Source organism: Tarenaya hassleriana, unplaced genomic scaffold (genome assembly GCF_000463585.1).
Source record: "Tarenaya hassleriana unplaced genomic scaffold, ASM46358v1 Cleome24, whole genome shotgun sequence".
In the NCBI taxonomy this organism is placed as follows: Eukaryota; Viridiplantae; Streptophyta; class Magnoliopsida; order Brassicales; family Cleomaceae; genus Tarenaya; species Tarenaya hassleriana.
The window spans coordinates 1,028,287-1,041,927 of record NW_010965696.1 but is presented as its reverse complement, the minus strand read 5'-3'; the positions used below and the strand labels follow the sequence as shown (position 1 = coordinate 1,041,927).

At 39.6% G+C, this 13,641-nt stretch overlaps 3 protein-coding genes across 4 annotated transcripts; 2 read left to right on the top strand and 1 right to left on the bottom strand.

Moving 5' to 3' along the window:
• Window positions 1-1,715: 1,715 nt before the first annotated feature.
• On the bottom strand, window positions 1,716-5,556 carry LOC104815741 (putative cyclic nucleotide-gated ion channel 15). 2 transcript variants are annotated; one of them, XM_010544284.1, is made up of 9 exons: window positions 5,333-5,555; window positions 4,611-4,672; window positions 4,258-4,491; window positions 3,942-3,996; window positions 3,540-3,752; window positions 3,159-3,451; window positions 2,956-3,067; window positions 2,640-2,876; window positions 1,716-2,499 (listed from the first exon to the last, which is right to left on the bottom strand). In XM_010544284.1, exons 2-9 carry the CDS (start codon window positions 4,637-4,639, stop codon window positions 1,846-1,848), a joined length of 1,827 nt encoding a protein of 608 aa, XP_010542586.1. In that variant the 5' UTR covers window positions 4,640-4,672; window positions 5,333-5,555; the 3' UTR covers window positions 1,716-1,845. The 2 variants fall into 2 exon arrangements, with proteins under 2 accessions (XP_010542586.1, XP_010542584.1); XM_010544282.1 differs by having other exon boundaries at window positions 3,942-4,491; window positions 5,333-5,556.
• A 2,212-nt stretch (window positions 5,557-7,768) lies between these two features.
• LOC104815740 (lysM domain receptor-like kinase 3) lies at window positions 7,769-9,501 on the top strand. The gene has a single exon (XM_010544281.1). The coding sequence runs from the start codon at window positions 8,148-8,150 to the stop codon at window positions 9,429-9,431; it is 1,284 nt and encodes a 427-aa protein (XP_010542583.1). The 5' UTR covers window positions 7,769-8,147; the 3' UTR covers window positions 9,432-9,501.
• Window positions 9,502-10,225: 724 nt separating this feature from the next.
• LOC104815739 (ruBisCO large subunit-binding protein subunit alpha, chloroplastic-like) lies at window positions 10,226-13,204 on the top strand. Its single transcript, XM_010544280.2, has 8 exons — window positions 10,226-10,388; window positions 10,733-10,913; window positions 11,064-11,185; window positions 11,287-11,494; window positions 11,607-11,752; window positions 11,858-12,164; window positions 12,292-12,743; window positions 12,823-13,204. Exons 1-8 carry the CDS (start codon window positions 10,335-10,337, stop codon window positions 13,108-13,110), a joined length of 1,758 nt encoding a protein of 585 aa, XP_010542582.1. The 5' UTR covers window positions 10,226-10,334; the 3' UTR covers window positions 13,111-13,204.
• The last annotated feature ends 437 nt before the right edge of the window (window positions 13,205-13,641 follow it).

The window sequence follows — 13,641 nt, the reverse complement described above, 5'->3', positions numbered from 1 at the left end:
AATTTTTTTAAAAAAAATCTAAACTTTTAGGATGAATCATGAATAATATAGTTATGTATATATATGATTAGAATTCATAAAAACAAAATGGTGGTTCGGAATCTGGTCTGACGAATGTTATATATCTAATTAAAAAGATTTTAAAAAATTAAGTGACAGGAGTCTTCCTCGTTTGAATGTTTTGCTGTCATCATGTGCCCTTCGTTTGCATTGCAGTAAAGTAGTCTTTTACTTTGTTATCCTCTTCCTTCTTCTTTTTTTCAAGGAAATTGTTTAAATAAAATTGGATTTTTTTACCTTAAAAAAAGTTATATCTTTATTTTTGTAAACCTATTTTTCTATTTCTAGATTTTTATTATATTTTTTTAAGTAATTAATTTTCTTTTTTAAATATTACATCAAATTGATTTTTAAAATTAGATTTAATTGGACTACAATAATAATTTTTTATTTGATTTTATGAAAAAATAACGTATAAATAACTAAACTTTTATGAAAATCTCACATAAATATCTAAACTATAAAATTTTTATATAAATACCTGAATTTTTAAAAGTTATATAAATACTTAGACTTTTGAAAAATTTTCCAAATAAATACAAAATTTCATATATTTTTTAAATAAAAATAGATAATGTCATTAACGGATTTTGGGTTTATTTGGAAGTTTTTAAAAAGTCTAGTTATTTATGTAAAATTTTAGGAAAATTTAAATATTTATATAGAAATTTTATAGTTCAGGTATTTATATAGAATTTTTGTAAAAATTTAGGTATTTATATGCGATTTTTCCTATTGTACAATGTAAAAACTAGTAATAATATGATAATATAATGTTTCTAATATGAACCGTCGACCAATGATCTGATCAGTAGATTTTCTCTGCCCAGGTATAGATTTCAATTGAAATCCAATATTTTCGGACTACGGCTGTCGTTTCGATTTTAGTTCAAATATATAAAATCAAGGGAAACATTATATTCGGCAGGCATCCTGTCTTAGGTTTGAGCCCATACAAAATCTCATGTCTGAAATGGCCATTGTTTGTGCCACTGGGCAGCCCAATAGCTAGCATCACATGATTCCATATATATATATATATATATTGGTTTCTTGAAAGGAAAAAAAAAAAGAGAGAGGGGGTTTGAAAGGAACTGACATGGCTTGCAAGCATGTAGAGCATGAGGTTGTAAGCAGCTCCTGCCCAAGCTGTCTCTGTTACAACACCAGTGGCTTTGATAATCTGACGAGAGAGAGGGAATATAAGGAACATCCTCGGAATGTACTGGAAAATGATGATGAATCTGAGTACGTTCTTTATATATATATATATTGTCTAATTAACATTTTTATATTATTATTATCAAATTATTTGTTTGTTTTTCCAAATTATTAAACAAGAGAAAACTTTAGAATAGGTTCGAACAATTTAAACGTGGAATTCAAATTGTTTGGGGGAAAAGTTACGTATTGGTACCCCAAATGTATTCATAACGAGTACATTTTATTTGTCGCACGCTACTGATGAATATACTTATTAATGCAATTGTATTTAATTTTTGGGAATTACTTTGCATTTTCGTGTCTATATATAAATTTATCCTCATAATTGGGTTTTGAAAAAGAATCATTTGGGTCGGCCCAAAGCCCTTTCTCATTGTTGGGCCCAAGGCTGCTTCTAAACCGCGGGGGGGTTTATCTCAAGGGCTTTTTCGTAAAACCGATAAACCCTAACTTCACAAGCAAGTTACTCAAACTGACAAATCAAGAACCAAAATATACAGAAGCAGAGGCCCCATTACGCTACACACCTTTTCAGAGTAGATAAACCAATTAAGCCCACTATCAATATTCACTGACTGAAAAATCCGGATCTACCGGTTTCTGTATCGAAGAAGCCATACTAGAATCTGATTCACTGCGTGTGAATTTCCGGCCATTGGCCACAAACCTTGCAATATAGGCATTTGAGGGTTTGAAGCTGTTTTCTCCATGGAACTCTTCTTTAGGCCTTAGCCCAGAAGCGAATTTCCTCTTCTTGTACCGCCGGAAAGCTGCCTGTATGAAACAAGCAGCCCATGTCCTCCATTGATGAGAATAAAACCGGAACTTGTGCCTTAGTTGCTTGCTGTGGAGTCTCCTGAACTGTGAGGCCACAAATTTCAGATCTTCTGCTCTGAGGGCGAAGGCTTCGACTTCGGATATGGCTTTGACCGTGCGTGTGGATGAAGGTAACACCACTATTGGACGAGGGTCCAGTGCCCATGTGAGCAGTTCTTCTCCACAGAAGTCACCAGGTCCTATCCGGCAAGAGTTGAAGAAACCGGTCCTACCTCCGTTTGTGGTGTATGAATCTAAATGGCCTCGGATTATGAACAGCATTTCGTTTACTGGGTCTCCTTCTCGCATCAGCAACGTGCCCTCGGTGCATAACGCAGGTTTCAGCCTCTCGCAGATTGCATCCAGCATTCTTTCGTCCATTTGATCAAACAAGGGGACCTGTTAGACGAAGAAAAACTGTTCTCAGAACGGACGAGATTCAATATTCGGGTTTTGAGCAGTGAAAAGAACCGAGCGATGGGGAGGGGAAAAAAAAGATTTATCCTTTCTGAGGGTTGGAGGCACTGGTTTTTACTTACTCGGCGGACAAGATCAAAGCAGAGATGGCGTTTGATGTCTCTTCTAAGGTCAAGAGGAAGGCCTTTCAATAATGCTTCTTCATCGACTCCTCGGGTAGCAACCCATTTGTATTGATCATATTTTCTTATGGCTTGCCTCAGCTCCTGAGGAAGCTGCCTATGCCGCATCCATTGTTCTGTATCAGTCCTCTTTATCCTCCACTCTTCAAGTCTCACAGTCGTGGACTGTAAGTACGTCTGAAAACGAAACTTCTTTTCTCAGAGTGTGTCCCTTAGTAGATACGATGAGTTTTTTTTGCGAATATTTGACACTTACCTGCATATTTCCGATAAGCAATGCAAAGAGGACAAGACCAAGAGTGGCAATGATGATAGCGAAGAGGATTTCTCCAGCGTAAGTGCTCGTGGAGAGATTTTGCCCTAAAGAACTGAAGAACAGGAAAGAAAATCCGATTAAAAGCAGTATAAACATTAAAATCTGAGAACAATGTCTGTGATTTTGAAGCTGAGTTTTATCACCTGAGATTCTTCAATCCCCACCAAAGACAGTAGAAGTACTTGTTGAAGAAATGTGCAGAAGTAACACTTGAAGTGATAGCATCACCATATATACCAAACTCATAAAAGCCACTGCTTGGGTCACATAACTTGGTTATGTTGCTCCATTTGAACCAGGAACCTCTTTGAGGGTATTCCAGTCTTCTGCAGTCGAAGAATCTGTACTGACAAATCGGTTTCTCGATGTTGCAAGCGTGTCTCCAACAAGCCTCTTGCCTCTCGATTGAAAGCAAATACCAACAAGCGCCTAAAACCTTCAAGAGAATGGATTGAAGAATTCAGCCATATTTGCTTTCTTGAAAGGAAAAAAAAAAAGAGAGAGGGGGTTTGAAAGGAACTGACATGGCTTGCAAGCATGTAGAGCATGAGGTTGTAAGCAGCTCCTGCCCAAGCTGTCTCTGTTACAACACCAGTGGCTTTGATAATCTGACGAGAGAGAGGGAATATAAGGAACATCCTCGGAATGTACTGGAAAATGATGATGAATCTGAGTACGTTCTTCGTGTTTGTCATCGTGGAGCCTCTTAGATTAGGTATAACTATCCAAATCAGCACCTGAATACACGTTGATGACAGTAAATACTATGATTTCGATTACCAAAACCCGAAACCACTTGTCAACTTCTATGAGAAAATTTATGATTTTGATACTCATCAGAATATTTTCACAAAAGATCCTATTAAACCTTTCAGGGCACTTGAGTTGGATACTCATCAGAGCAGTTATTATTACAGAGAACTAACCTGAGGTAGAGGCAGGGCCGCGATAAGATGAATCCAGAAACTCTTTTGGAGATATCTGAAAGCAATCTTGGTGGAATCAATGACGAGTTCTCCTCTTCCGAAAACACGAGAAGGAGGTGCAACATAGGCTGTTCTAAAACGAATCAGAATCTGAGCAATGTAAAAAGCATCGGCAAATGATCTAATCAAGGTGAGCATCACTTCAAGGTGGTTTCCAATGGTAATACAAGCTTCATTTCTCATGACCGGCAAGAAAAAAAACAGAGGGTCGACGAAAAGAGAAACCAAGCATGCTACTAGAAAGATCTTGTTCCACCTCCGTATGGTCGGTCCACGAGGGTCAAGGATTGTGCTCTTCACTCTCTCGAGATCCTCAGAGAACACTCTAGAGAGCACTTTAGCTTTCAATGACTTCTTCCCAGGACTCATATTGATGTTCTTTCTAGAGGAAGATGCTGAGATTTGAGTTCCGTCGATTTTGTATTTGAGCTTAACTGCAGATTCTCCATTAACAACAGGACCTTTTGCTAGTTCAAGATCTTCTTGGAATCTATAAACACACCAGATCCACATATATGTTTTCTCGTCAGAAACTTCTCAGGAAAGAATGAAGAAACGACTATATGGAACTAAAGATTAAGACCCATCAAGGATTTTCGATGTTCTAACCTTACAGATCTCGAGTTTCCATACCCCATGGGTTCCTCCTAACAAAATCTTCTGCCTTTAACCTGGTAATGGATATATTGAACCGTGAATTCAACTTTATAAAGGAGGAACCTTTCAAGCCACACAAGGATCAAGAGAGAGACAGAGAGCAACTACTTCCCCTTTAGCGGGAACTCATGTGAAGAGAGAAAACTGAAAGCACAAGTTGAACATTAAATTCCCATAAAACAGGGGAAGAAAACTTTATTCAATTTCATGCCCTGAAACACACGTGTATTCTGATACAATGCTACTTTTATCAAAGCCAAATTCAACAGCCATAACAGATTAACGAGAGAGGATTCTGATACGATTAACCCTGAAGCTCGTTCAAATGGGTTTATCTGAATCTGGTTCAGGAATATAATCGAACAGCTATCAGAGGGAAAACTGGGAAACTGTCCTTTTCCTTAAGATACAAGCCAAGAAAACTCTTAACATGTTCATACTACTTTCCCCGGCAATGTGGAAACAGAAAGAAAAGGCAGGTTGAAAACTTGCCACCGACATAATCAAACAGCTGTAATAACGAAATGGAAAAAAAACACCCATGAAAAGGAGATCAACTTTAGCACCAAATCTGAAGCGGGGAGACTAATCAAGGGTTTCGAGCAAAACTCGAACAAATTTCGGACATGCTACGAGACAGACAGACAGACAGACACAGAGAGAGAGATACTCACAGACAGATCAGATGTTCGAAATAAGCTGAGCAGATTTCTTGGGTTTGTCCTTTTTCGAACAAGTTTCGGAAACTTGCAGAGAGTAAAAGAGAAGATGAAGAATCCCAAAAAAACACTTTTAAGTCGGTGTTTCTGCTTTACTTTCCTGGGAAAGTGAGTGGAGATTCCCAGAACGGGAAAGTTTACTCGAAACAAGTGTTCGCTTTGGTTTCCATTGGTGCGGAAAATGAAGCTTTCTTTCCTTTTAACTATAAATTCGAATCGCATAGATACGCACATTACACGGCAATGCACTCACACATACGTATACGTATATGTACATATAATAATATAACGTATGCATGTGTGTATGCGTTCAAAATATTAAAGAAGAGGTTGCTGGATACTCTGCACATTAAATGGCCTAAACACATATTTCATTTTTTAATGCGAGTATAATTTATTTAACTATGGTTAGTTAACACTTAATAATAATTTAATTTAGTGAATTAGTGGGATTGTGATTTGTAAGATCCGAGGAGTTGACTCGTTTTGGAATCCGACCATGTGTTTGTACCAGTCGTTGCACGGACCGCACACGCCCCCCAATTCCGAAGTTTCTTAAGTTTTACATTTTATTTTCCCTCCTCGTTTAGAGTATATAATTATTGGATTAAAAAAAAAAAATTAGTGTATTTTGATCTGACACACACAAGTTTTATGATTAAGATAATAATTAATTACAAAACCTCTTAATTCAAGACTAATCTAGTGGGGGTGATAAAAAAAATATAACATTATTTGATTTTATTAACACATAGAGTAATATTATTATTTTTATTTTATATCAAATTTATTATCGGATAGCACGTAAGCAGCACTGTTATTTCGAATTCAATTCTTTGATTTGTTATTTTATATTACATATGAACTATATTTTTTTTTAATGTTTGTTTTGCTGGCTGTCCATGTACTAAACCTTTTCCCCGTATGATTAACTTAATCCAAAACTTCAAGTTTAGTTTAATCAGCTCATTACAGATCTCAAAGCATTTCCTCATTGGATTAGATTGCTTTAATTGCACTAATTATTTTTAAAACATTGATTTGTCGGCCTATCAAAAATACCAAATGGCCATGTCACACATGATACATTATGTGTGTATATATTTGTTTGTTTCGGGGTTTTTTTTTTTCACGAGAGAAAAAAAAAAGAATAAAAAGGAGACAAGCCTTGTGCTCACAATTAATTAGACGTTTGGTGTAAAATAAATGGGTCGGTCAGTCCATCTCTATATACAGTCTGTACTTAATATTAAAAAATAGGGCCCACTTAATATAAATGGGCCCATCCTTTGGGCTTTACTCGAAGGATCCAATCCCATGGCCTACGCGTCATCGTGGGTCCATCTCTTTCCGTCAAAACCAAACTAATGTTGTTAGTCGCTGTGACTTTATTAATAAATATTATCATATTAAAAAAATATTATTAAATACATTATGAACACAATTATTGAAGTTTGGTCCAAAATTTAAAATTTCGTCGGTAATGATATAATCAATGTCCGAATCCTTTGAGGACTGAACTTTGCGGCTCTTTGTCTCGGCGAATACGTCACCAGAGGCGGCTCTGTCTTAGTTAAGGTGTTGAAAAACTGAGGTATATGTTACATTTTGATTCTAATTTATTTAGCTTTCATTAAAAAAAATCTCTATTTAAATTTTATATCAAAATTTATTTGATTTGGATTTTTTTACACTCAATTTCTCTTTTATTCAATTTTTTCATTTATTTTAACATTTAGATTAAAATTATTTTATTTAAATTTAAAAATACATTTAGTCAAATTTTAAATCGATCGTAATTGATTGGTTGGGCTTATTCTCCAGCCTATTTATTTTTATTAAAATGAATTTGGGCTTCCTCCAGGCCCGGATATATGGAGAAAATATGGCGTGGAAATCAAATCAAGGCCAGATTTATCCAAATGAGAACCAAAGCATTTGAAACATGAGACACTATACGAACATGAATTAAATGTGTGTATAGGTGATTATATTATATGTATGTAATTGTGTGGTACAATGAGATACAAGATAACAAATATGACATGGTATGATGATAAGATGTCACGAGAATATGACTCGTATGATGATACGATGACATGACGTGATGTTTATCATGTGATTCTTCAAGTCATCATATATCATGTTATATCATACCATATCCATATCATCCTCACATATTACCATGTTATTCCGTTAGCTACCCACACACACATAAAAAAACATTATATATATATATATACACATCGATGTATGTTTACATATATATATATATATATATATATATATATATATATATATGTGTGTGTGTGTGTGTGTGTGTGATTGTATTTAAAAAGTAAAAAAGACATGAAATAAGGTTGGTTTGGATAACAAAAAAAAAACGAGAATATATATATATTTTTTTTGACAAATTGCTATAAAAAAACACACTTTGCACATGGAAGCTAGAGTACACTTGCAACTATATTACTAATATAAATGTTGGTCAATGCCAACAATTCTCTCTAGATTCACGGAGAGTACGAATAAACAACATAATCATATGGAATAAATATTTGTTCTCCGGGTGTTTCGTGTCCCATAAGAGGGAGCACACACACTAATAATCCAGCTTCGATTATTCTCTTATCGTTTTTGACACGTTCATTTTTTTTAATCTGTATTCTACGTTTTAAGGAAACCAGAAACACAGAGAGGATTAGCGGCTTTACCTCCGTTGCCGATCCAGCTTTTTTCATCTTCTGAATTTCGAATTCTCGAGTCAAGAATGTGCAAAACGAAAATGGCGACGAACGTTTCCGAACCGACACGAGCGCGGCCGAGGAGGTACTCGGCTCCACCGACTCCCCCGCCTCGAACTCGGTCTGAGTTCATGAGCACTACCGCGTTGAGCTCGCTTTTTACCGCGACCGGCGCGTCGACGTCATCCGGCACGTCGTCTTCCGTCGCAAGCCGGACCTCACTCGCGAGTCTCCGGGACTCGTTGCCTGATAATCCTCACATATACGACGTTGAAGAGATCCGAGTCGCCACCAACAGTTTCCTTGGTCGCCGCCTACCTTCGTCCTCTTCCACGGCGTCCTGGCGCTGTAATCTGCGTGGGAAAGAGGCGGTGGTTTTCCAGAGGAAGTTCAGACGGAGAATCGCCATGTTCGAGCTCAGGGATTGGCTCTCTGTCATCTGCCGGAGCCATCACCGGAGTATCATCAACCTCCTTGGCGCTTCTGTCTCCGACGGCGGCGGCGGAGGCGATCACGTCTATCTGGTCTACAAATACGTCCATGGAGCAACCCTCGCCGACTGCCTCAGAAACCCTAGGAACCCTAATTTCACTGTTCTCTCAAGCTGGATCTCGCGGATTCGAATCGCCGCCGATCTAGCCCACGGCCTCGACTACATCCACAACAAAACCGGATTGAAGATCCGAAACCTCGTCCACAATCACATCAATAGTTCCGCCGTCATTGTAACGGAGCCGGACTTAAACGCGAAGATCTGCCACTTCGGCACAGCCCAGCTACGCGGCGAAACGGACGAAGTGTCGTCGGATAGAGACGAACCGCAAAAACTCAAGCGATCAGATAGCAATGCGCTCAGATTCGAAGGAGTTAGGGGATATATGTCTCCGGAATTTCAGGCGACGGGGATCGCGACACAGAAATCCGACGTATACGCATTTGGAGTGACGATGCTCGAGCTCCTCTCCGGTGAGGAGCCGCTGAGATATAAATTCGACAAGTCGGCCGGAAATTTCGAACGCACATCGGTAATAGAGACGGCGGCGATGGCGGCGGCGATTGACAGCGGAGAAGGTGAGAGAGAGGGGAGGCTGAGGAGGTGGATGGATCAGAGGTTGAGGGATTCGTTCCCAGTGACGGTGGTGGAAGAGCTGATGAAATTGGCGTTGGAGTGCGTGGAGGATGAATCGGAGAAGCGACCGGAGATGGGAAGAGTCGCCGGGAAAATCTCAAAACTGTATTTGGAATCGGAGAAATGGTCGGAGAGAATGCAACCGCCGGTGGATTTCACCGTCTCAATGGCTCCCAGATGAGGGAATGTATATATATATATATATATATTCAACTTCACAAAACAAAATAAAAACACAGAAGTGTCCATCATATCGGATCCAACACACAAAATCCAATGAACATGGGTTATTTCCAACGATTTTTTTTCTAAACAGTTATGCATTTTGACCAAACACTAATGAGGGAAAACGAATTACAATTTTTTTATATTTATATTAATTTTTCATTACTTTTAGATTTGACCTTTGTATTTGATGAAAATTATATTAATTTGATTGTCATATAATTTTTTTATGGATTCGTATTTTTATTCGAATTTGAGTTCGATTGTATTTTTATTTGAATACTAGTTTTCTAAATTTGGCTGGACTATTTTAATATTTAGACTGCATTTCATTAATTTGATTTAAAAAAAATATATTCAATCCATTTGATCGACATTTGATTTACATATGATTGTATTAGATTATATTCGAATTTAGGTACAAAGAAAAAAAAATTTAATTCAATTTCACTGATACAAAGGTTTTTTTATTATCAAATTTCTTCAAAACCCTGCTAATTAAGGAGATTATCGCAGAAACATAGACCAATAGGTTGGGGCCTAAAATTTGCTAATATAAATGTGATTCCTATATTATACATTTGAAAAACTAAGGGGTGTAAATGCAGTTTTGTAATTTTTCTATATTTAGGACTGTGTTTGGGCCAAGAAACTATCAAAGCCCAAGAGAGAGTTGGTCAGCCTTTCTTTCTTTTTTTTTTAATCAACGGCTCTTTCTGATTTCTACCAAATGCAAGAATCTTCTCGAACTTTTTCTCCTACGCCCTTTATCTAAACCCTAAGCCCCCAAACATCGGCTCGTTCTTGCCTTCCTTATCCACAACCCGGAACAGCCGAGAACTATCCCTCGCTCCGTTTTATGGCGTCTGCAAACGCTCTCTCTTCTGCTTCCGTACTCTGCTCTCCTCGACAGGTGGGGTTCTTTACTCGACCTTGGTAGAAAAGAATGCCGCTAGTCAATCGTTTTCGGATTTGCTCGGGTTAACCTCAACTGGGTTTCTCTTTTTTTATGTCTGTACGAATTCAGATCTCCATTTACGCAATTTCCTCCGCTACTGGAGAAATGAGTGCCACTAGTCTCGCGGTTTTAACTTATCTATGTTCAGCTCAGCTGGGTTTCTCGCGCTTTTGGCATTTTTGGGAATTTAGAGGTTTCTCTGATTGCCACTGATAGTTGAGTGAGTTCATTGTGATGTCCGGCCGTTGTGGTGTAATATAATGTGAATTTGCTAACTGGGTTTCATCTTGTCGGTGCAGGGAAGGCTGAGAGGGGGAAACCAGCAGAAGGGGCAAAGCGTAAGCTACAGGAAATCAAGCCGACGTTTCACCGTGAGAGCGAACGCGAAGGAAATCGCCTTTGACCAGAGATCGAGAGCTGCTCTTCAGTCTGGAATCGACAAGCTCGCCGATGCTGTTGGTCTCACTCTCGGACCTAGAGGTACTAGTTTCTCAGTCTTGTTTGTCGCTTTGTTCAATCGAGTTCGGTGGTTCGGTCTTTAGTTCGTGTATCTTTTGGGAATTAGTTTGTAATTCATGAAAAATACACTTCCTTTCTTCTCTTACTATCGTTTTCATGTCCTATCTCAAGGGAGGAACGTTGTCTTGGATGAATTTGGAAGTCCCAAGGTGGTGAATGATGGAGTCACCATTGCTCGAGCCATTGAGTTGCCCGATGCTATGGAAAATGCCGGGGCAGCCCTTATTCGGGAGGTTGGTTGAGGAATTTTTGGATCTGTTTCCTCCGTTAAAATCTGTTGTCATCGTACCATTTTCAGTGTGATGTTCATTGATGAGTTGCTGTTGTGTTGAAGGTTGCCAGCAAGACTAACGACTCAGCCGGAGATGGGACGACCACCGCATCGGTCCTGGCCCGGGAAATCATCAGACAAGGTCTTCTGAGTGTTACTTCTGGTGCCAACCCTGTTTCCCTCAAGAGGGGAATCGACAAGACAGTGCAAGGTTTGATAGAAGAGTTGGAGAAGAAAGCAAGGCCTGTGAAAGGTCGTGATGACATTAAAGGTATTGTGGTGACACAGGGCTGATTTTTTTTTTTCAATCAATATGAAGAGAAGAAATCATACCAATTATGTATATATACATATGTGTGTGTGTGTGGTGTTTGTATATTCAGCTGTTGCAACTATCTCTGCTGGAAATGATGAGCTCATTGGAGCGATGATCGCTGATGCAATTGATAAAGTTGGGCCGGATGGTGTTTTGTCCATTGAATCGTCATCCTCTTTCGAGACAACAGTCGAAGTTGAAGAAGGAATGGAGGTCTGTATCTTCGATTTCAGATCCTTGAGTTTTAACTAATTTTTATTGTCCTCGTCTCAGATTTTACCAAGGATAACCTGAATTCTTGCTTGGATTATAATGTAGATCGACCGAGGTTACATCTCGCCTCAGTTTGTCACGAGTCCTGAGAAGTTGCTGGTTGAGTTTGAGAATGCTCGGGTGTTGGTCACCGATCAGAAGATCACTGCAATTAAAGACATAATCCCCATTTTAGAGCAGACAACTCAGCTTAGAGCTCCGTTGTTGATTATTGCTGAGGATATTACAGGTGAGGCCTTAGCAACCCTTGTCGTGAACAAGCTCCGAGGTGTCCTTAATGTTGCAGCCATAAAAGCTCCGAGCTTTGGCGAGAGGAGGAAGGCCGTGCTCCAGGACATTGCGATTCTGACTGGTAAGCGGACTTCAAGAGTAAAGAAATCGATAGTTGATAGATTTCGGGGATGACCCTTCTTCAGAAAAGGGTTCAATATTCTGTCTGTGTCCTGCTCTAAGTTTCTGCAACCTTGCATATCGTCCAGGTGCCGAGTTCCAAGCTAGTGACATGGGCTTGCTGGTTGAAAACACAACTGTTGATCAGTTGGGCATTGCCCGGAAAATCACAATCAGCAAGGACTCTACTACAATTATTGCCGATGAAGCTTCCAAGGACGAACTACAAGCCCGGATCGCCCAACTGAAGAAAGAACTGGCGGAGACAGATTCCGTGTACGACACTGAAAAGCTAGCCGAGAGAATTGCCAAGCTCTCTGGAGGGGTTGCAGTCATTAAGGTCGGTGCTGCTACCGAGACAGAACTGGAGGACCGAAAGCTACGTATCGAGGATGCAAAGAACGCCACTTTCGCCGCCATAGAAGAAGGAATCGTCCCTGGAGGAGGTGCAGCTTTGGTCCATCTCTCAACCGTCGTTCCAGCCATCAAGGAGAAGCTTGAGGATCCAGACGAGCGGTTGGGAGCTGATATAGTGCAGAAGGTAAAACATGTTCCAAACCCATTAACATAACATATGTCCGAGTTGGTGACTAAGGTTGTCTGGAAAAAAAAAACCACAGGCGTTGGTGGCACCGGCAGCGCTGATAGCACAGAACGCGGGGATAGAAGGGGAGGTGGTGGTTGAGAAGATAATGGAGAGTGAGTGGGAGATAGGATATAACGCCATGACTGATAAGTACGAGAACTTGTTGGAAACAGGAGTGATAGACCCGGCAAAGGTGACGAGATGTGCGCTTCAGAACTCGGCCTCGGTTGCCGGAATGGTACTGACAACTCAGGCCATCGTCGTCGAGAAACCTAAGCCTAAGGCTCCTGCCGCTGCTGCTCCTCAGGGTCTCACGGTGTAATTGCCATTGAGTTTTTTCTGTAATGATTTTTGTTGGTGAACTCGAATTGGAAAAAGGAAATGTCTTTAATGATATCGAGATTGTTGTCCCAAAATGTCAAAAGGGTTCCTCTGTAAGGCATGGCTTCTCTTTCTGAAACCATTAGGGCATATATCAACGAAGAGAAAGTGCCACTGGATTCGGACAAAGCTTAAAGGTTAACATCAGCCGTGGAGGTGCCAACAGAGGAGGCAAGGACACGAAAAGGGTATCCCAGATTCAACGATTTCTGCGCATCCAAGGAACCTTTTTTTTTCTGATACAACTCGAAAAAGGGTCTTAAGATCGACCTGAAACGAGAGAGATAAGGGGCTTTGGAGGATGAAATCGAAGAGAGAGAGAGGGAGAGAGAAGCGTTTTCCAGGATTTGAAATCTGGGTCGGTCAAATTGTGGCGATTCGTTGAAGAGATTGAGGTTGTAGACTGAAATTTGGACGTCTTCGTTTCGATTTAGGGTTCTTCTACGGAAGCATACATTTTAATTTGTGTTGG

Coding starts and splice junctions, on each gene's coding strand:
- LOC104815739 (XM_010544280.2), top strand. CDS start 10,335: ATGGCGTCTGCAAACGCTCTCTCTTCTGCTTCCGTACTCTGCTCTCCT. Junction 11,495..11,606: donor AGGTCGTGATGACATTAAAG/GTATTGTGGTGA, acceptor TTGTATATTCAG/CTGTTGCAACTATCTCTGCT. Junction 11,753..11,857: donor AAGTTGAAGAAGGAATGGAG/GTCTGTATCTTC, acceptor ATTATAATGTAG/ATCGACCGAGGTTACATCTC.
- LOC104815740 (XM_010544281.1), top strand. CDS start 8,148: ATGTGCAAAACGAAAATGGCGACGAACGTTTCCGAACCGACACGAGCG.
- LOC104815741 (XM_010544282.1), bottom strand. CDS start 4,639: ATGGGGTATGGAAACTCGAGATCTGTAAG. Junction 3,452..3,539: donor TCTACATGCTTGCAAGCCAT/GTCAGTTCCTTT, acceptor ATTCTCTTGAAG/GTTTTAGGCGCTTGTTGGTA. Junction 2,877..2,955: donor TGCTTATCGGAAATATGCAG/GTAAGTGTCAAA, acceptor TTTCGTTTTCAG/ACGTACTTACAGTCCACGAC.